The sequence below is a fragment of the Cyprinodon tularosa genome, unplaced genomic scaffold (genome assembly GCF_016077235.1).
Source record: "Cyprinodon tularosa strain WSP-4 unplaced genomic scaffold, ASM1607723v1 ctg26, whole genome shotgun sequence".
In the NCBI taxonomy this organism is placed as follows: Eukaryota; Metazoa; Chordata; class Actinopteri; order Cyprinodontiformes; family Cyprinodontidae; genus Cyprinodon; species Cyprinodon tularosa.
Window position 1 is genome coordinate 1,764,341 of NW_024038961.1, and position 23,375 is coordinate 1,787,715.

At 37.1% G+C, this 23,375-nt stretch overlaps 1 protein-coding gene across 1 annotated transcript in view; it reads right to left on the bottom strand.

Moving 5' to 3' along the window:
• Window positions 1-3,047: 3,047 nt before the first annotated feature.
• cpne4b (copine IVb) overlaps window positions 3,048-23,375 on the bottom strand; it is a 52,210-nt gene continuing 31,882 nt past the window's right edge. Inside the window, exons 10-16 of the mRNA XM_038288853.1 lie at window positions 17,057-17,116; window positions 16,811-16,944; window positions 15,349-15,403; window positions 15,108-15,159; window positions 14,438-14,571; window positions 13,820-14,056; window positions 3,048-4,737 (exon numbers count right to left, since the gene is read on the bottom strand). Of these exons, the coding sequence (XP_038144781.1) occupies window positions 4,606-4,737; window positions 13,820-14,056; window positions 14,438-14,571; window positions 15,108-15,159; window positions 15,349-15,403; window positions 16,811-16,944; window positions 17,057-17,116 (804 nt within the window). The 3' untranslated portion in view covers window positions 3,048-4,605. The remainder of the gene's footprint in view (window positions 4,738-13,819; window positions 14,057-14,437; window positions 14,572-15,107; window positions 15,160-15,348; window positions 15,404-16,810; window positions 16,945-17,056; window positions 17,117-23,375) is intronic.

Here is a 23,375-nt window from a genome sequence, read left to right on the forward strand (position 1 = left end):
ATGTTCCCCATGCAGATTGGTGTAACTATTAATTATGTCATTGTCCTATGGAGAACAATACAAATATTGTTGGGGAACTATAAATCAAAAAGATGTTTCAATTTAAACAGATAATTTTGTAGTATTTGTAGTTTTATCAAAGGCATTTTTTTAAATGACTTGTCATTTCTCTTGAAATCTCACAATGTTAGTTGACAGTTTTTCAGGGATCATTTCCATATGAACTAATTGCAAACTGCTTTATAAACCTTTAGTTTTAGAAAAGAGCACACACATTTCAGGAGTCTGCTTTCCACCCCAAGAACTATTTCTTTACATGACACTTAAAATAACCTTGCTACTGATTTTGTCGAATAAATCCAGACAGGTGTTCCTTTGGAATAAAATACACAAGGAAAATCATGCTGCAGACATGCAGAGGTTACTCAGCATTGGCAGCAGGTGTGTATGAGGGCATCTTGGCAAATATGACTGCTCCCTTATGAAAGAAAGGGCAGCTACAAAATCTGTTCTGTCCAAGGACACAACTTGGCTGCAAAGTTTTCTGTTTCTGATTAGTCCTTCTTTTAGGTGCTTGTGCCACAGTCGGGAGAATAAACTTAAGAATTCTGTGCCATATTCACGGCAAAGCAATCGGTTTAAAAATGTTAAAAGATGAACAAAAACCAATATGATTTGATATTTCACAAGTAAAAATCTTTGCATTTACCATGCTTCTGACATCGGATCTGGAAAAATGTACTTCTTTTTGCCATCTTTCAATTTTTTCAAAAATACTAAAATAATTCAGATTTTTTAGTAACAAAGAATTTTCCATTGAGAAGATTCTTCCTTTTGAACTATTGGTTACTATTGGTAACTGCCCGGTTTTCTTTTCCAGTTTTTCTCTTGATTGCCCTGTAAGTTAGGTGGTTGCTACGTTTTGTGAGTTTGTGCCACAGTCTTTTAATTTTGGGATGATAGGTTACAGAATTTTGAGATGTTAAAAGATGTAGGTTCATAATTTCCCTAACAAAATATTATATTCTCCATGCGACAGCTGTATTTATAATTAAAATAAACTTGATCGACGTGGAATTTTGTTACCAATTTGATTATTTCTGAAGCAGCTGATCGCACTACATTTTCTTAAGAGATATCAGAGCCAACAAGTAAACAACCATTGTGTGATTCTCTAAGGCTAAGAATTCTATCTCAATAACAAAAATATCCTCCTTCTCTCTCTCCCTCTTACAAAAATGCACTCACTAAAAAGAAACCGTTACACAAAAATGAGAAACCCAAAGCATCTTTATTATTATCAACATGCAGGATACAGAGGAAAGAAACAATTTCCAGCTCACAAATGAGAGTCTATAACACACAGTTGTCTACCATCCCAAAACTCTTTACAATGTAAGAAGGTTATTAAGAAATTATTACAACTATTAATTAGTTATTAATTCCCATTTAGCAAAATCACAAGCAAATCTGTAGAAAAAGAACCCCCAAATGCCCAAGAATACCCCACTGCTTCACATAAATGACAGAGATACTTTATTTCATAACTAGCAAGGGGCTACTCGAGATTGGATATTAGCGGGAGCTGAATTATGCATGCTTTCATGCAGTACACTAAATCGAATGCACCCTGCTCCATAAATAACATTTGAAATGCTAATATTAAGGATGAGGGGGCGGGGTTTCAGGCTTATATTCAGTTTTCCCCACAAATATTGTGGGATCTTTAGGTTTGTATACTTGCTAGTTATATAAATAAGGTAAAAGTGTCATTTCTATCAGTTGGAAAATAGTCAAACTATGCATGCCCATTCTGAATACTGTTAATATTTCTACAAATACATTTCAAATATACAATATATAGCAATAGTTTCCCAGGTGATGCCATTGTGGCCAAACATGCAATAGTCGATTACAAAGTAGTTAAAACTGCTTTACCATGACAAGCTACTGCTCTGAGCTAGACTACCATATGTTGTATTGTTGTGTATATGTATTTGTTCATGTTTTTTGTGCTTTTAGGCATGTATATATACTATACAATATTTAAATGCATTTTATATAACTTATCAGGGGTGTAAGACTATCTTGTCACGAAATCTTGCAACATCAAAACATCATGATTTGTTGGACCTTGACTCTAGTTCAGTAATTTTTGTGGATGCATGGTATGTTTTGTTAATCATTTCCCATCCATCCATTTTCCATCATGCTTTATCCCAAGCGGGGTTGCGAGGGGTGCTGGTGTCTATCTCCAGCTGTCTACGGGCGAGAGGCGGGGTACACCCTGGACAGGTCGCCATTCCATTGCAGGGCAACACAGAGACAAACAACCATTCACGCACACACTCACACCTAGGGAGAATTTAGAGAAGCCAATTAACCTAACAGTCATGTTTTTGGACTTTTGGAGCCTGAGTACCCGGAGAGAACCCACGCATGCTCAGGGAGAACATCCTATTTCCATGCATAAAGATCCCATGCCGAGAATAAAATCTGGAACCCTCTTGCTGCAAGGCAGCAGTGCTATCCACTGCGCCACTGAGCAGACCATTAATAATTCCCTTTTTTTATATTTCTATTTATATGTTTATGTTCAGTGCTTTATGCAACCCCAGGGTTGTACCTTATCTTTGATTTACACCCCTGTATAGTATTCAGTTTTCCAAATTCACCTGTATAAATCCTCATTAAGTTACTCCTCTCTTGTTCTCACCTCGATGCTTGTAACCTGTTCCTGTTTACTAAGATGTATTATCAATGCCCTTTTCAGTTCCCAGCTGAATAAAAACATGACATATTTTACATCAAACAGAACCTAGCTTCTCATAGTGCTTTTCTATGATCTTGTAAATGTGAGCCAATATCAGAAGCCCTGGATATGTCCAAAAGCGCTTTAAGTTTGAAACCCTGTGATGTCTATATTTGAGAGTATTGGTTAGAAGTAAGACAGGAAGTAGTTGTTGTTATGAACTGATGTTTTAACAAAAAGGTTGCTTGGCAGGCTTGCCTGAAATGTTTGGTCCCAGACCATTGATGACACTCAAAGGGTTTTAGCTCCACAAAAGAACATAAGAACAATAAGAGACAAGATTCAAACAAGTTCTTAAAGCAGTGTCGCTATACCCCATCTGGCTAACTGCCACTAACGATGCCCATTTAGGGTCTGCTTCACAGGTTCCTACTGGACCTAAACTTCATACCCCAGTTACAGTATAGGTTTATTGCCTTGTGTTTTCATGGCACACAAGGATGAGCTGCCAGAGCCTAATATTGCTCTAATCGGGCATTCTTAGACATGTAATTCTACAGACTAAATTACTTGATTACCAGCGAAGCCAAACTTTTTTAGATATGTCAAATAATCATGAAGCATGATACCAACAGCTCTAACATGCCTTGTATGGAGTAATTGTATGCCACCTTCAGAGCACTTGTGGCTCTGTATCTGTAAGCACATATTGAAAAAAATAACATAATATTAATGATGCAAAATACTATACAAGACTATTTTCTCATTATTGCAGCTAATTTTTTATCTGGCCACCTTTGGTCACCTATAGAGAATTGTTATTTATTTCCCTAAGGGTTGATCTTTGAATTTAAAAACACATCACAACAACACAATGATTTAATGTAAAATATAACCTACTATGTCATATTGCAGATATACACTGTGAATTCAACAGTCTTGATCCCAGTACATACTATTAAAACCAGAAAGGTATCAAAAAAGGACATTCATACTTCAAAGGCATGACAGGACTTATTGTTTCATGAAATCTACTTAATTGAATTAACACCTTCATAAAACCCAGGTTTAGATACCGGACATACATGGCAAGGTAGGAATCTGTGAGACAGCACCTTAAAGACGTAGAGAATAAAAGGAAAATACAGATTACATTTCATTTCTAGATCAAAATCTAAAATACTTGAAAATTCAAACCAGAAATCGATATTTCTACACTGGGTGGAGATTCTGTAAAACTTAATTAGGATTAATAAAACTTTCATTCAATTGCAAAAGCACAAAAAGTAATTAATTTAATTTTTCAAGGTGCCATATCTTCAAATAATCAGACAAGCATAATAACCTCAAATGTAAGAAGAAACACTGTGTAACTATTAGCCACTAGGGGTGCTAGACCTGCAACTTCCAGGATTAGCGCCCTTAGTTACCTTTAAAGACAAGGCCACATTCACCTCTCAACAGGGAAACAAAAGTATGTCTTTGTTGCTAAGCAACAAAATTCATCTTCGTTAATGCTCAGATTTATACAGAGCTCAGACTGCCGTAAAGCGCCGCTTTGAATCACATCAGATCCAACCCTCTGGAGTTAGATACATGCTATACTGAGTATTTATATTTACCTAAAAAAATCCTTTAATTAAGCTGATAATTGGGCCAAAAGTTATACAGTGTTGCTTTATGCAGAAAATTTGATTTCCAAGACTATTACCAAAATATTGTCTCACCTCGTTGTTGTGAACAGATTAAGTGTCATCTTATCTAATCTCATCAACTGGATTTATCATTATACCCCTGAAACTTATATATTTATATGAGTGTTTGATTAGAAATATGTTGCATGTAATACATTGTCAGGGGCTGAAGGTTCTTGAGGACTCGTAGTCCGATATACACTTAGGTTTGATTCCTTTCGCATTGTAGTAATCCACCACTTGGTTCGGGACTTCTGCTAGAACACTCTTAGCCAAAGCAGCCGGAGAGGCCTGCAAAAAAAAAAAAAAACAAAGACAAGGAGAAGATAGGTCAGAAAAATACTTACACATCCGCACACCCACAGATTACCATCCACTCATGGATCTTAAAGGGAAGAATGTCTGCTTTATAGTGTCTGTAGAGCGCTGAGACTGATGTGATCTGAAAAGCTCATCTGACAGCCTCTAAAGTATTCTTGCTTTCCCTTTTTTGTTCTCTGGTATCATCACTTCAATTTAGTGCACAACATGTGTGGAGGAAAACGGCCCAGCAAAAATAATAGAAAAATTGCATATTCTTCACAGAATATGAAAGTAAGGAATCCCAGACACTAATACCATGCTGCAGACTACGCTGCTGTAATACAAAGCATGCAGGTAATAAAGAAAGTCATTGCGATGATATCCTTGTTCGCTTAGTTGATATTGTGGATTCTTCTTTAGAAAGGTAATTTCACAACAGTCACTTTTAGTGCATGTTTTTCTTAGAAAAATTTTAAGCTTCTACTTTGTTTGACCTATATAATATTTTTTTTATTTTTTTTTTGCCAAGATGAAAAATGTCACATAAAACAAGTCTAGCATCATATAAACATTCATGGTATCACCTTTTCTATTTTATTATTCGTGCAACTAAAAACAACCGCTTACGGAAATACTAGTTTTTGTACCACAAATGTATAAGAAAGCAGGCCTATAGAATATATATATATTCAATTATGTTCTTAACTAGGGCTGCAACTAAAGATGGTTTTGCTAATAGATTAATCTGTCGATTATTTTTTCGATGAATAATTGGATACCAAAGTGTTCCATAAGGAAGTTTTTTTACAGAATTAAAACAGGTGAAACTAAAACTTTTTGACGTGTGAAGTTCTGGATAGAGCATATCAGCAGAAGAATTTTTTTGTTTTTTGGCTTAAATGCCGAATATATATATTATTTTACAATTTTGGTATAATTACTGCTCTAAGTGGATTGGTCAGTCAACTAAAAGCATGTTTTAGAGTCTCTATGCTGCATTTTATGTTTACTTGATTACTAAATTAGTTGATGATTATTTCAATAATCAAGATTAATCCAATTGATTGTTTCGGATCTATTCTCAATTATATATTTGATGTAGTGTGGTCTGAAGGTTGAAACTTCCTGAGTAATTTCAGGACCAAAACTATATCGCTACTTTAGTATTAGCCCAAAGTTTACCTTTAAAATAGTTTTTATTTTTGCTGTATTTATAATTCATACAATAAATTGCATCGTGTGTCGTAGTACCCTGGAAGAATTCAACTATTCTTTTCTGTGCTGGGTTGTCCACATACATGTCAAATTTTTATGGCATACTACTTTGGTGTAGATATTGTTTTCATTACAGCATCACATAAAGCAATAATGAACATTTTCTTCTAAAAAAAGAAGTGAAGAACTTAAAAGAATTTGGTTTCTCTCCAGCATATCACTGGAGTTTTTTGTTTTCTTCATTGTCTCAGGGATAAATCTCAATTGGGAGAAAACAGCAAATCTTCAAACAGAAATTATTCGAAACAAGCGACATTGTTTTTCTTCGTCTTGTGATCTGACTTGTATTTTCCTGCCATGAATTTGCTGCAATCCTTTAAACAAAAGGTTTATTGATGCTGCTGGTGCACATAAAGTCTGTTACAAGAGGAAAGCCTAAACGAGCAAGGAGGTTGTCTAAATTTACATTACATCATCTTAGCAGTCAAGCAGACTGTGAATAAATTCACCCAAGCATCAGTTTTCGAACCTTATAATCCAAGCCCCAGGATATTTTGCTTCAAGGCATTCAACTTTTTCAGCAATATTCTTAGAAGTGGTCTTAATCAGTGATGCTCTGAGATAACAGCTGGAGCCTTATGTATAAATCGTGTCTATGCACAAAAACCCTGCTGCATGGGAATGCATGTAAATGAAGGTTGGGGGTAAGAGTGCAGCAGCCATACAAACATTTTTATTAACAAAGAAAAACGTTCTAAAACTTGCCCCCCCCCAAAATGAAATGTGACTCTATTCAGTAAATTTGAACTGAATGAGGCACGTATCGGATTGCTTTTTCATAAGTTTCAGCTTTTATGATTTAAACCTCAACAATGAAAAAGAAAAAGCAAAGCATTTATAGTTCAACTGCTGTAGATTCTTTCTTTTATTTTGCTCAGATACTTCCTTTATACTTTTCTTCTTTGTAACTACAAACTGCACAATATATCTAAAGCTGCTAAAGTCTGAGAATACAATTCCAATGACCTCCATAAAGCATTAAATATAATAATCAAGGCCATATTAAATTATTACGATATATTATGTTTCTTTGTGAGCAGGTACTCTAGAAAGGTGGATGGATGGATCCAACTGTATATTGAAATCTCAGAACATTTTGTTAATCTTAGTTGAAGTTCTAAAAATCTTAAAAATGATATTACGGTAATAAAAAAAAACTTGCAACGTTTAAGCTATTGCTGTTTTTTTGTGCTTTTGGGAATGCAGACACCAGCCACAGCACTCAGCAGACAGACCCATACGTCTCCTGATTCCTCAAAGTCAGAGAGGCTGTCAAACTCCTCACATAATTCCATGAGACAATGCATCATCAAAGAGCCTCCCCCCTTCCTTTACCCTCCTTTCATTTCTAGCCTCCCTTCCCTCTCTCTCCTCCACTCCTACCTACCTGTTATCCCCCACTCTGCCTGTCACCCAGCGGCTCCGTCCTCCTAATCCCTTCTGAAAAGAGACGACGGAGCAGAAAATCACCTCTCCACCTCTGTCACACACTCCCTCGCTCTCTTTTGTCTTTAGCTCTAGTCTCCCGCTGACCCCCTCGAATCCTATCCCCAGTGAGTTGTCTCTCTCCCTCATCTCCCTTCACAATATTCATCACCTCTCCTCTCTGGCCAATTCTCCCTCCTCAAACACTCAGTACATGTTCCCTCTTCTTAACTTACTGATTCGATAGGATATAATTACTTAATTTCCTAGCTTGTCACAGGCCAAACTCACCATAACGAACCCCGCCAAATCCATCTGGCTAGAGCCAAACAAAATTAATGCCAGCAGAGGGGAAAACACATACACACATATGAACATGAACACACAAACACTCAAGGGAGCGTAGACCTGATGGGTTTTGATGAGCACGGCAAGCATATTACGCCCACGTAGTAAAATAAAAAAAAACATCCCTGTCATTTCTGTGCCTAAGTGTAAGTAATATTTATATAAAAAAATATATACACACGAAGATACATCACTTTAAAGAATGGCTTCGAATATCCCTGTCTCCTCAAAGTGCCTAAACAGCAATTTTCTGCTATATAAAATATAGCCTGTTGTCTCAACCTAAAAAACCATGTGGCTGTTGTAATTTTCAGATAACATACACTTTTTTCAGACATGGGAATGTTTAAAACAGGATAAAATGTTGACAACAGTGAAGACTGAAGTTCTTTGAGCAAATTGGATACTAATTAATTACGATTAATTACTGATTAATAACATGATGGAAGGAGAGTTCCAGGAAATAGCCTTCTCACCTGGGAGAAACATTTGAAACTTGCATAAGTTCAAAAACAGTTTTTAGTTTTTATTGACAAATAATTGATATTGTAAATACCTTGCCTTGCCTTGCCTGGTCATTTTACTGTTAAGCATTTTATTACTTATTTTTTGTAGTAATTTTTTCACTTTATCATTTATTTTAAATCCTTTTAATACTCAGTTTTATATATTTTTTCATTTTCTCTTCCACTATGCCATAGCAATGCACTTTTCTCTGTGCTGTTGGATGTTTTTATCATCTACAGCACTTCGAATTGTCCTGCTATTGAAATTTGGTACATAAGTAATCTTGATTTATGATTTCATATTATATTATGATAAGTAATTTTGGGCTCAGTCAGAACCAATAGGAGTCCAACTAGCTCAACATAGTGGATTTGATAGTGAACCACTGAGAACGGCCCACAGACCTATTCGTCTGTGCCTGTTGTGGAACATTTCAGGTTTCTAGAAACCAATGTTTTTTCAGAACCTGAGATGATCCTCACATATAGACACTTTTTGGAAGAAGGCCAAAAAGAGACTGTACCCCATGTGACAATAGAAATGCAACGTTCTATAGGAGCTGATCATAATACAGTGTACCTAGATTATTCAGTTTTTACTGTACAGATCCATCCATTCATAAGAAAGAACGGTTGCATACCGTAATGGATATTTAGATCTGCAGTGAGGATTATCAGGGGAAATGTTCCCTCCATCCAGGAACTGTACAGAGATACGATCAGGGAAAGGGCAGCCAACATCTCTGAAGACCTCACAAACGCTGGTTTATGAGTTATATGTATCATTTTAGAGCTCATTTCTCAAGATCCATAGATGTTTCATTAGATGTAATGGGTGAACAGAGCTCTATTACATTACAATCCAGCAAAGACAAGTTAAAAACGAGAAGGGAGACAATGCATCTTTTGAAATTTTTCTAGAGTTTTATTTTCTTAATTTTTTGCTTGATAAAAAGTGGACTTTGATCAGATTACTGGACTCCAGATTTTATTATCATAAAGCACAGCAAAGGCACAAAAGAGGAAGAATGCTAATTCAATTAGTTAATCAAAAAGATTACATCAGTGGAATTAGTTTTATAGAATGACTGTCCCCGTTTCAGTGTAGACAAATTACGTAAAAGTACTTAATGCTCAGGTAACCGTGTGCTAACGTTTCTGTGAATAGCTTAAAACAGTCACAAACCTTTTTTTCAGCTTAGTCTCTATATACTCGCCCATTTTGTTTCATTCCTTCATTTTTTAAAGCTGCTGTATTGTTTGAATATGTGCTCTGATAAGCTTTATTTGTCAGATGAAAAGTATTTTTAGAAAGTAACATCCTTTGAACAGGTACTAAACATAGTTTTAATTAAACCCACAGGTTGGCGCAAATAACTTTTTAATTGATATAATATTCTAATGACATAAGACCTTTACGAATATAATGTAGCACTATCCCCCCATTAAGCTTTAATTTCATATTTTTGTAAGGTCATTGGAAATAAAGAATTTAAAACTGCAGTGTGCTTAATAATTCATTATGTCTTTCACTAGTGAATTGAGTTACTGAAATAAACTTTTCAAAATCTATTGAATATGACCGTTTGCACTCTGAACCAATCAACAAATCATGGAGCTCCACCTGATATATCCTATAAACAGATACACAGAACACTATGAACATATTATACGCCAATGAAACCTTTTATCGTTTTTTTGGTCAAATCACAACCGCAGCTTTCAATCCATTTTAAATGGGATTTTCTGATAGAGAGCAAAGCAGATTAAAAACAAAACATACTCAAAAAAAAAATGGCAAGGAAAAAATTTTAAAACATAATTTATTTTCCCTCCAAGTTTAAATGCTTAATTTTATGTTGACCTAAAGAACAACATTCATAGTAGAATAGATTAGTGTTGTAGTGTAACAAAATGGAAGGCATGGATCTACACTATGCTGTAGAACCTTGTCCCACACTCCCAATGGCACCCCTAATTTTCTGGCATTAAAATACAAAGCCACCTACAGCCTTTTAAACTATACATCAATTTACATAAGAATTAACTACATTATAATAAATATGCTTAGAGTATATATTAATTCTAGTGCTGTCAATCGATTAAATTTTTTAATCGCGATTAATCGCATCAATGCCTGAGTTAACTCGCGATTAAAGGGATAGTTCGGTATTTTTGACATGAATCTGTATGGCATCCCGATCACCAGCGGCATGCAATCACACTGACTTACCCCTGGCAGCGTCCTGTGAGCAGAGTTATCGTCCAGTTTTGGTCAAGCCGAAAGTAGTCCTGCAGGTTTTTAGGTACAGCGAAATAAAACGTTTCTCTTCCCAAAACATTATGTGTCCAAAAGAGTGATATTTTCGCATCCCAAAAACATTGTAGTTGAAAAAGTCACACGTCGTTATCAATTGGTCCTATTTTCTCTCTGTTCGTATCAGTGCGCGCCGTCATTCAGACAGCGAGCCCAACAACAGCCATGTCTCCTTCCGCGGCGGAGGGAGACATGGCTGTTGTTGGGCTCGCTGTCTGAACACATAATGTTTTGGGAAGAGAAAAGTTTTATTTCGCTGTTCCTAAAAACCTGCAGGACTACTTTCGGCTTGACCAAAACTGGACGATAACTCTGCTCACAGGACGCTGCCAGGGGTAAGTCAGTGTGATTGCATGCCGCTTGTGATCGGGATGCCATACAGATTCATGTCAAAAATACCGAACTATCCCTTTAATCGCATTTTAATCGCACATTTTTTTTCCTGATTGAAAATCATTTAAATACTCTCGATGACATACAAAAAAATACATACAGGCTAGGTTTGTGCCAATGTTCTTTTTTTAAAATGAAAACAGGTCACAGATACTGATTTATGCCATAGAAACATATGGCAAGAAGATGGGGAGGCATGTAGCAAAAAATAACAAATATGTAGCCAAAAAAAAGGCCCTGAAAACAGGCTGATGTAAAAGACAGTCTTTACAGTTAATACAGTCTTTTGAACAAAGACAAGCATTTTACCCTACTGCTATAAAATTTAGTAGAGTTAACATTAGATGTTAATTAACCAAGATAATAATGAACAATTTTCAATCAATACATCAAAATCAATAGACCGACATCACTAGATGAAGGTAGTCTATGCTCTAGAAAGTTACTTTTCAGCCTCTTAACAAAAATGAGAACACACACACACCCACTCACCCACACACAGACACACCCACCCACACACACACACACACACGATACCGACAAGAGTGCCGTAGCAGATTCCATTTCACCTCAGTAATCTGTTTTCTCAGCGTATTTCAGGTTGCTACTAGTTACCAGACACTCAACTTGTTTGTTGGTGGTGGGGCTTAAAGAAAAGGCACTAGCGTCACCCAGTGTATCAGCGTCTTTTTTCCTTGAGGAGCTCCGTTCTCGAAGCCTATGAGAAATGCATAGACTGGGGGAAAATAGCCCCACCTTCCCGCAGGCTGCAGCGGGATGTACTTGGAAAATTGTACCATAAAACCACATAGCGTTAATCTCACGTTAAAAAAATTATCGCCGTTAAAATGGCCTCGCGTTAACGCGTTAATAACGCGATAATTTTGACAGCACTAATTAATTCACAAAGTAATATATAGTGTTATATATTAATATATATTCATTAATAAAGTAATTCTGATTCTGATACTATAATGCATTTTCACTATGATGATATGATTTCAAAATCGAGCTGCTTCTTTGACCTGTGTGAATGTGATATTGGCTAATTTAACAACTTAAGGTGATCTCCTTGACCGTAAGTGAAGGACACAAACATGATGTCAGTGTAAGGGAAGATCAGAGGATTTCAGAACCAGAGACAGAATACTGCAGAGGAACTTACAAAAGATAAAGGAAGCTACCAGACAACCTGGTTTATCTTTATTCTGCATATATTTTCTAGTGCAGGGGTGTCAGATTTGAATTTTTTTTGTGATAAGTCTTACTGCCTCAGGTGATAAGTCTTACTGCCTCAGGTGCTCCTTACAGCGATGGCTAAAATCAGTCCAACATGGTATTTCAAGGTCTCTTTTTGTATTTTCTTTAATATTTATTTATTCATTTATTTATGTATTTATTAGAGTTTTATTGTTACATTTATTAACATTTTTCTCAGTTAGACTATAACTACAAGTTGTTTTTGTTTCTTAGAAGAAAAATAACAAAAGTAGTTAGAAGTTTTTTTGTATTTTTTGGGGATATTTTATTTTTTCAATTTACATATAAGAGATTTTCTTATCTATTTCACTGAAGAGATCCCACTTTGCCACATTTTGAGCCCCCTTCGCCTTACCACTGCCACTTTCAATGGGGTATGTATACTGTTGGTATTTTCATAACATTCCTGTACATTGTATATCAATGGCACATCTGGAATATTTCATTACAATTTAAATCCAACATTAGTAACTTTCTTTCTAAGTTATTTTTTAGTCTACATGCCTGAGGAATTTTATTTCTGAGGTAACTATAGAATCTGAAATGGGTGTAGACTGTTTTCATCCAGTTGAACTTTCAGAGTTAGCAAAACTTTTATTTTCATCTAAGCATTAAACTTGTATGTTAGATCCAGTTGTAACAAAGTTATTTAAGGAAGTATTCTGTGAAATTACCTCCTCCATTTTAGATGTGATTAATCTCTCCCTGTTACAGGGACATGTACCTCAAGCTTTTAAGGGAGCTGTAATTAAACCTTTACTTAAGAAACCGACCCTGACCCAGAAGACTTGGCCAATTATAGACCTATATCCAATCTTTCGATCTTATCTAAAGTTCTTGAGAAAATAGTTGCTAAACAAGTGTATGAGAACTTACACCATAATGAACTTTCGAAGAGTTTAATTCTGACTTTAGAGCTCATCATAGCACTGAAACAGCTCTGGTGAAAGTCTCTAATGATATCCTCATGGCCTCAGATAATGGACTTGTATCTGTAATTGTCCTGTTAGATCTCAGTGCTGCATTTGAGACAGTTGATGAAAGTATAATTTTAGACAGACTTGAATATTTTGTAGGAATTAAGGGAACAGCTCTAGACTGGTTTAAATCTTATATATATATATATATATATATATATATATATATATATATATATATATATATATATATATATATATATATATATATATATATATATATATATATATATATATATATATATATATATATATATATATATATATATATATATATAGAGAGAGAGAGAGAGAGAGAGAGTAAAAATTACTCTCAGTCTCACTGAGGACGTTAAATAAAATTGAATATTCAACATTAAAAAAATACATTGGCACAAGCACCAAGATGCTAGTAACAACTTTCTTTTCATGTATCAAATACATGTCTGCAGCATTTATCCTTTGAGTAAAATACTGTATGTCCCTCGACAATGATACCTCTGTAAGTCAAACTTTAGGTTTTTGAAATAATAGCAGTCCTTGATCCACATGGCAAGAGCGCATAAAATGTATTTACGATCTACACCTACATGTTTGAAGTCCTTGAAGGGGACAAACTGGACGATGTCCCGGAGAACTGGCTCGCCCTTGGGGGAACGCAGGATCCCATCGTCGCCGTCAAGGATCTGCATGTCAGTGAAGTCGGCGTTGCCCACGCCAACGATAATGACAGACATGGGCAGATGAGAGGCATGCACGATAGCCTCCCGAGTGTCCGCCATGTCAGTGATGACTCCGTCTGTCAGGATTAGCAGGATGAAGTATTCCTGGTGTGATAGGAGTAAGGAATAGATGTTGAATGAAACTGATATTTTAAAAGGGGTTTTCTGATAGCGACTGATTTAAATAAAACTCATTCTAATCCACTGGAGAGATGGAAAGCAGCAGAGAGCATTAATGCAGAGAAAAGTCATATGCAAAAATTTATGACTAGAATCAAATTAATTTCAATAATCCCCAGTCAAACACACACACACACATCTTCTTTTTCAGTTTATTACATTTAATTCATGTTATCCCCATCTGATCTATGACTCTGTCCTTACTTGTACCCTCCATCTATCCTTGTCTGTTCGTGGACCGTCAAAGCGTTAAAAGGAAACTAGCTATTTTTATATATATTTCATGTTTTCCATTCTCTCTCTCACCATGGCCTCTTTGGTGTGCATCTCCTCGGAGGCTGAGGAGGCCACTTTGTGGATAATTGGGGCGATGTTGGTGGGCCCGTACAGCTGGATTTTAGGAAGGCAGTTTTGATAGGCCTCCACCACGCCTTGGATCCCTGCAACACAGACATATTTGGGCCCTTGCAACTTGTTTATTTGTTTTCCCCTCTTTACCAGTGTGTATGTTGCACCACAGCGGCCTCACAGAGTCGAAGTTCGTGTACTAGCAAACGAGTTTGCGAGAATAAATCCGGCTCTCTGTGTGCCGTTGTGCTACAAGGTGACTGAGCATTTTTCAGAAAGCACTCCCTTATGGTCCGCACAAACACACAAGGATACACGCAAACACACCTTGGCGGCAGGGACTGCAGCTATGTGGGGAGGGAGCACAGAAGCCCATTTCACACATACAGATTAGTGTTGTTTCTCTCTGTGTGGTGGAGCCTGAAATACATCCTGCAGCATTGTGACAAATCTCTCAGCTACATTTTTCTGTGTGTATGCGCTAATGTGTGCGTTTGAGGTAATATTTATGTGTGTGAGGGAGAAAGACGGGAATGAAAGAGAGGAAAGGCATGCAGAGTTTTCTCTGCTTTCGTGTTTTGGTGCATGTACAAGTGAAGTTGAGTCCTTCTAAGGTGTGTAAGCTCACCAGCACATTCTGGATTTTCCTCATCAAAGTTCACAGCAAAGTCATGTGAAACCTGCAGGCAAGACGGAGAACAGTGAAGAGAAGGGAATGAGCTGCAACAAACCGATCGCTCAGGACAATGTGTCAGGTCCAGTTTACAGGTTTGATGCACATTTTCTGCTTTCATGCTGATCAAAAGAAGGGGCACATCCCTCCCGTTGCTTTCCCATACACATGTTGTATGTAGTTTGGGTTTTCTTACCTTGAAGTCTGGCGGTATCAAAGCTCCAAAACCAAATGCAGGGAACATTTTATCACTGTAGAAAAGAAAACAGGAGTCAGTGAAAAACATGGGAGGAGAAATGCATTTATAATTTACAACTTTTTTTTAATATACAGCATTGGCTTAATATACAGAAATGCATTCTTTTGGAATGGTTTCATATAAGCATTTATATGCTACACAGAAAGACTTCAATGAATGTTTTTCATGTAGCAGATTTTTCTTTTAAATCTTTTGGTAACAAAAATCTGACCAATTAAAAGTGGATCTGAATTCATTGTCCTCCACGCTAATATTTTCAAAATTCAGTCATCAACAATCATTTGCCTTTAGAGACCAAATAGTAAATACAGAAGTTTTGTTAGAAAACATCAATCTGCTAATAGCAGCAAGAGCTTCAAGGAACACAGCAGACAGGACAGGGATAATGTCACAGTGAAGAAGGCATTAATATATCAAAAGCTTTGAAGATTCAATGGAACTTCCAAAAATATGAAAAGTGTGGCTGCAAACATATCATAACATGGTTGTCTAGCTAAACTAAAGCTATTCAAAGAGAACCTTAATGAGAAAACCAGCCAACAGAGATATGGTAAATGTGATGGAGCTGCAAAGATAAGCAAGTAAAGTTTAGTCATAAAGCACCTTTCTCAGACAAGTATCACAAAGTGCTGTACAATATGAGGCATAAAATACAAATCAGCACCATTTAAAATACATATAGGCAAAATAAATACAATCATAGCAGCCCTTGATAAAATGTGTCTAAACATTTTTTTTTTGTAGTAGTTTTTATTTAAATCATCAATGAAGTTCACCAAGTACTGGTAAAGTGGTAGTGCATTCCACAGTCTAGGTGTTCACATGCTATATAAACCAATCTCTATTTCGCAGTTCAAAAATATGGCCTGCATGGAAAAAGGGGACAAGCACAAAGCAGTTCAAACAAGTTTAATTTGCAGGTGTAGCAAACCTTGGAGCAGACTCTTAACAGGAAGAGATCAAAGATAGGCATTCTTTTTTTGCCTATGCTATCTGTGAGACTTCAATTCACATCAACCTGAACACATCACTCCCATCAGTGGTGTTTCTAGTATCAAAATTACCCTAAGTCAGTTCCTACTTTTGGCAACCCCCTATGCATTTTAAATGTAGGAAATGCTCTGATATTGTGGGAGGACATAAAATGCAGCTTAGTCCGAAACAAAGCACATAAGCTGGTCTCCTTATTCTTAAGAATGGGAGAGAAGTTTACCTCCCAGTCCCCAGCTTTAAATGCTGTGTAAGCAAAGGATTGCTTCCCCCCAAATTGTACTGCAGCTGTTATTGCAGTGAAAATAAATGAATTACTCCATAGGTATGCACTTGTTTGTATTTCAGTCTCATGGGCACTGAGATACGTTTGGTATAAAGGACATAACCACTGATGGAGTTACTCTACCTGTCATAGTCCTGGCAGATCTCCCCTACAGCCACCAGTGCTTTGAGGTACTCATTGGGTTGGTAAGGATGGATGTAATGGAGGGAGCAGCTATTTCTCGGATCTCCATTGGATGCTGTGAAGTCGATGGCCACCTGAGAAAAACACACACACCCCCGTCACATAGTTTGAGTGGGCACAAGCCAGCCCTGGCACACACTGTTGCAAATATCAACGATTTTGTCCTGTAGGTGGGAGATATCTTACCGTGAACTGAATCTGGCAGCCTCCCATGATGTAATCCAAGAAAGAGTACATTTTGATGATCTGTCAGGAGAGATCACTTTAATTAAGGCTGTGGGCTATGGATTGCTCATGGGTTATGAAAAGACAGACAGATAGTGGTCACAGTCTCAGCAGGAGAAGTGCTAACTGGCTCAAACTGGCTTTCCACATGAATTGTGATAATGAAATATGCACAGAGCAATGAACACATGGTCAAATACAAAAATATACATAAGTGCTATTTAATTTATAAGGAGGAGTAATTGGTTCAAATAACAAAACTGTATTTTATCACAATTACCAAAAACAGAGTTTATGTCTGCTGACTGAAATAAAATGGTGACAGAGTATGTCTTGGAGCCATGAACATTGATACTACTGACATGGATGAGTTAACAGCCATGGAAGAAATTCATGTTGTATTTAATAAACATAAACAAACTGCAAAATTAAGAAAAATCTAAACTTAATTTCAGGCAAAGAAAATGCAAGAGGTATAAGACAATTATCCTGCTGGATCATTTCATCTTGACCCTTTTGAGTTTTTCTCAAAGACGCAGAGCCCCAAATGCACCTAACAACTGGCCTGAGATACTTGGTTCTGTGTGTGCATTGTGGAAGTAAAAAAAAAAGGTTTTGCAATATTTTAAGAAATTCTGTAAATAAAGAAATTTAGAAGTAACCATATGTCTCCATTGCTGCAGCCTCTCCGCATCTTAGATAGAGTTAAGGAGGGACACATACTAATCTATATATCTAAAGAATTTAGACCTGACCTCATGGATGACATCCTGTGGAATGATGTCATCTCCCTGTTCTCTCACCCTCATGGCCAGGTTATTTTAGAATGGCAATATATGTCTTATTAACTTTGAATTCTGTGTAACGTACCAGCAGGGTGTGGAATGTCTCTTTCCTTACAACATGTTAAATACATAGATACATACATAATCCCTTTTTAGGCCATTGCTTCCAAAGTAAATGCAGTCACTTCATTAAAGGTTTCATACATGTTAATAAGCGATAACATCATGGTCTTAAAACAGTATTTTAGTGACAAGTGGCCAGGGACACCTAGTGGTAGCGTAATGGCATGTGCCACTGCCACTAATTGGCAGATGAGCTACTTTATTTCATCAACTGAATGTGACTTTATGAAAGTTGCAAGGCATTTTATTCGCAACATTAAAACAAAAATCTACTTAGAAGAACTATAGATGAGCTATTTGCTTAAAAATGGGCTATTTGCTGAAAAATGGCTTCTGCAGCCCCCAAAACAGTTGCAGTAAACATGGGAGCCAAACTTGCAGACTGTCAGCCTAGTGGCAGCTGCCAGTACTACGCCGTATCAGCGAGTAATACACCGTGTCAGCCTGACCTGCCAACACGAAGTGCCACAACGAGCCACCGGAAGTGTCACAATGCTGCCACTGGCACGAATTGAGCTCGGCCCTGCTGCCGCACCACTGCGCACCAGGCTGTACGCGCAAAGCAAAGCCTACAGTCTCTGCAGTTCCTCCTGTCTTGCTCCAGACCGACTTCCTCGGAGCTCAAGGAGAGCATGTGCTGTATTATTATTAAATTATTAGGACCTAAACATGCAGAAATTAATGTTTAATTTAATATCACATATTTTAAAAATTCCCACCGGCATCCAGCATTTCTGCTCTCTCTGCCAAACTATTATTTTTTTTGTTGTGGATTTTTGTAAAAAGGTATCAGCATCTCTTTATCCATGTCTTCGATAACAAGTTTCTTTTGAAGTTGTGAGATGCGCCCTTGGAAGTTTTGACCGGATTTGATTAAACTTTTAAGCCTCTCAATATAAAATAAATATTTTGATCGAGATGAGAAAACTGTTTATTGATTTGTATAGTACGAATAGTTTGCATCCAATAATTGAATTAAATGTTCTTAGTTTTATGGAATATATAAGAATTATGCTCTAATTTGTAGTTAGCAATCTGTTGTTAACATATTTTAATTTACAAACCAGATCTTCTTGACGTTTTTTTTCCTGTTTGGTAAGATTGCAATTGTGGATCTTGACCTGGCCTGACAGGATCGGAGGAGCGGAAAAAAAATAACTCGGCTCCGAATTTTGAAGGTGAAGGACGGAGAAGACATACGTGGACGGTGACGTGCATAGGAGTAGCGGTGGATGTGGAACAGTTCTCATTTAAAAACATGAAAGACAATTACTATGCACAACGTACGTGAGGGCGGCGGAGAGGTGACAGAGGATGTGGAATCTGGGGGTAAGTTTCCCCTCCTAGTTTCCTTTGTTGCCTCAGTTTACTGGTTTTCTACTCAGCTACTTTAACTTAGTCCATTTGCAAAACTTGTAATTGTATTACCTATGATTAAAAAACCATCCGGTGTTTTTTCATTTAGACTTTGGCACCAGGTTTTACATCTCATATTTGGTATTTGTTGTATGTGTGTTTGTTTTCTCATATAGGAGACATCTAGTTTTTTTGTGTGACATATGGTCGTACAAAGGCCATGTAAGCTCCATATCTCGGTGCTTGGTTTGTAGTAAACATGTACAGAATATTAATTTTTCCAAACCACTGGACATGGACTATGTGCTCCCAGATAGGAGACTTAAAGTTGGTGTTTGGAATCGATATAATTTAATGTTGAATGCATAAATCAACAGCTAAATAAGGATGGACCCTTAGGCTATTAGTGACTAATTCTGATGCAAAAGAACACCTATTCTCTTACCAATTATCAACTGAGGCACAATATTGACACTAAGCAGGCAGTTATAATTTCAAAATGTTATCACACGCTTGCATCAGCAAAAGCAACAGTTAGCCCAGTGGCTGTCTACCAACGCTAATGTGTTTGGATTGAAGGGCCTAGCAGGTTACTCTAGGGCAGTGGTTCTCAAACTTTTTCTGTCATTCCCCACTTTGGACAAGGGGGAATTTTCAAGCCCCGCCTGTCCCCATCGCCCCAACACAATGCTAATGAAATATGAAACAATCTTAAAATGTTCCAATTTTATTGAAGTAACAAGTAGTATCTAAATACAAACTATCTACGTCAAATAACAGCAAGCTCAAAAATAAAGAAAATAAAAATGCAGCTGTGTCAAAATTTGTATCAAGCTCAAAGATAGAAAAAATTAAAGTTCCACTCTGCAATCTGTTAAAAGAAAATAAGTGAAATCCAACAGGCAATACAGGTCTATTTATCCCTGCATTAGTGGCTGCAATGAGCCTGTTTTGCATTGCACAGTTTCTCAAAACGGGGTTGCAGGCTTGATACTGCCACTCTCAAGTCATGCTTTGTTTTCAGTGAAGCAGCAGCTGAAAAGCCCATCTCACAGAGATATGATGTGGCAAAGGGAAGAAGAATGCACACAGCTCTCTGCCCGATGAGTGGATACTCCCTCTCCACTCCAAACTAGAAACATGAACATGTGGCTGTGTGAATCAAACGCCGTTATTTATTTAAGATAAAATATTTCAAATTCAGTTATTTATGATCAACCTGCGCCGCCAATCCCGGCGCATGTGCGCTTTATTTGCAGTCTGGACGCTGAGGGTAAACATTGCAGCGCTGAGAGCGACTCCTGCGATAGCGGGGGAGAACGGGGTTGGGAGGGAGGAGGCGCCCCACGGCAGCAGGACAAGAAAAGGAACGATACGTGCTTTCCCGTAACCCCCAGATTCCACATACTCCGTCAGCGCTCCGCTCCGCTCCGCCCCGCTGACGTACGTCGTGCGGAGCGCTTGTCTTTCATGGAAATCAATGAGAGCTGTTCCACATCCACCGCTACTCCTCCGCACGTCTCCGTCCACGTACGTCTTCTCCGTCCGTCACCGACAAATTACGGAGCCGAGCTATTTTTTGCTCCGCTCCGGTCCGGCCAGGTCAAGATCCGCAATTGCAATCGCACCAAACAGGAAAAAGAACCTTGACAAATACCGGTTCGTCAAATTAAAATATAGTAGCAACAGATCGGTGACTAGAAATTATAGCACAATTCTTATAAATATCTAAAAAATAAAAAAAACTAACACCGTTTATTTAAATGATTGGATCCAAACTATTGGTTATTCACCAACCAGGAAGCAGATTTCTCATCTCCATTAAAATATTTATTTTATACCGAGGGACTTAAAGTTTAATCAAATCCATTCAAAAGAAACTTCTTATTACATGAATGAAAAGAGATGCTGAGTTGTAGAGAACAAGTTCATTTAAAAAAAAAGCAGTTTTGAATTATCCTTATCTCTGTTACAAAAATCTACAAAAAAAAAAATAAATATATATATATATATATATATATATATATATATTTGGGCAGAAACTGAACATATGCTGGATGATGGTGGGATTTTTTTAATATGTCATACTAAATTAAGCGCTCACAGGGTTCATACAGGAATGAGTGACTCTAATTTAATGCTATTTTAATGCTATTTGAAATGATTTTAATGCCATTAACAAGAACCATGTACACAAGTTATTAGTGTACATGAAATATGGAGCTGTAAGCACAGTTCCATGACTCCTGTATGTATGTAAAAACACACACACACACATATATATACGTATATATATTCTCTAGCTTTTTCTCCGCCTCGAGCTTCCTTTCCGAACATACGGCTTTATAAACAGTTCCACGCAAATTAATAGCGATATAATATATCTGACGAAATTGTTTTTAGAAGCATTTTTATTAAAGAATCATAAATGCAACGATAAACATATTTAATTAATTTTAGTGCCAATTAAGGGCTTGACTAAAAAAAGAATTATGAATTGTAATTATTTTTAATGATCCGCGGAAACCCTGGTTCATCTGGCGCATGCCCTCTACGATCTCCAAGGAACTCAGAGCGGAGCGGAGGGGACAGCGGCGGCTGTAGGCTTTGCTTTGTGTAGGCGGTCTGGAGCGCAGCGGGGCGGAGCGCTGACGGAGTATGTTCTCCAAAAGTCGCTAGATTTGTCGCTAGTCGCTTTTTTGAAAAAGAGTCGCTGGAGGGGTCTGAAATATGGCGACAAAGTCGCTGAGTTGGCAACACTGGGGCGCGAAAGTTTATTCCGTTACAAATAATATGCCGACGTCACGTCAATCATCATTTTGGCACTTCAGTTCCAGGTGAAATTTTTCTCATATCTAATGTTCTTTTAATTAGACTGCATGTAGGCTAGTAATGATTACTTTGTGGGTTTGATTAGTCTAAAAAGCGGCAACATACAGCTATAAGGACAGTTTGCTCTCACACGTTATAGTCACACACACACACACACACACACACACACACACACACACACACACACACACACACACCGGAACTTGGCGCGCCCCACCTGTCACGTCTCAATTCCCCACCAGTGGGTCGCGCCACACACTTTGAGAACCGCGGCTCTAGGGGAACATGTGAAGGTCTTCACCCTGCTGACATGCCCTCAGGCCTCACTTGCTAAACAGTCCAGATGGGACCCCAGGCAAGATGGCTGCACGGCCATGACCAGAACACAGAGACAACAGTCAAGGGGTACATGTTGGTGCGAGATTTAGTCTGTTTTAATTCAATCATTCATTTTTATTCTCTTAACCAAAGGAATGCAAGAAACAATTGTATGGTCCAAGTTTTTATGGATCTCAATTATACATACATATCGTACATTTTTTTAAAATATGGTCCGAACATTTGATGAGGAACAACTTACCTAACAGTGAAACAAACACAACAAAAAAAGTATAAAACAATCAAAGAAAAAAAAATAGAAAATGCCCCTCAGATATGGATGATAGATATCAATCACATTTACACATGTCATCAATTTTTTTTTATCTTATTTAGCAGGATCGCTATATTCTTATATTTAATTTACTTTTTCTATGATGTTTGCATCTTTAAAGAATAAAAAAAACATAGATTTCAGATTTTGTTAAATTTCTCTTGTTTCTCTCTCTGTATGTACGTTATTCTTTCTATGGGAAAAGTTTTAAACATTTGTCAAATCTGAAATGTAACACTTGGACTATCAATTCTTTTACAAAAGACTGATATTTTTTCTGGCATGTAAGAGACGGATATCTATAAAACACAGTTCTTCTATATTTATGACCACTAGGATTTAATCCCAAGATATTTTCCTAACCTCTTCCCAAAAAGACTTGATTTTGTTTGATTTCCATAGGCAATGTAATTGCAGCCCTTTCTCGTTCATGCATTTTGTACACAGATCTAAAATATTAGGATTACATCTTTTGAGTTTTACAGGTGTAATGCATATGTATTGGACAGAATAATGGATTGTGTGTTAGCTT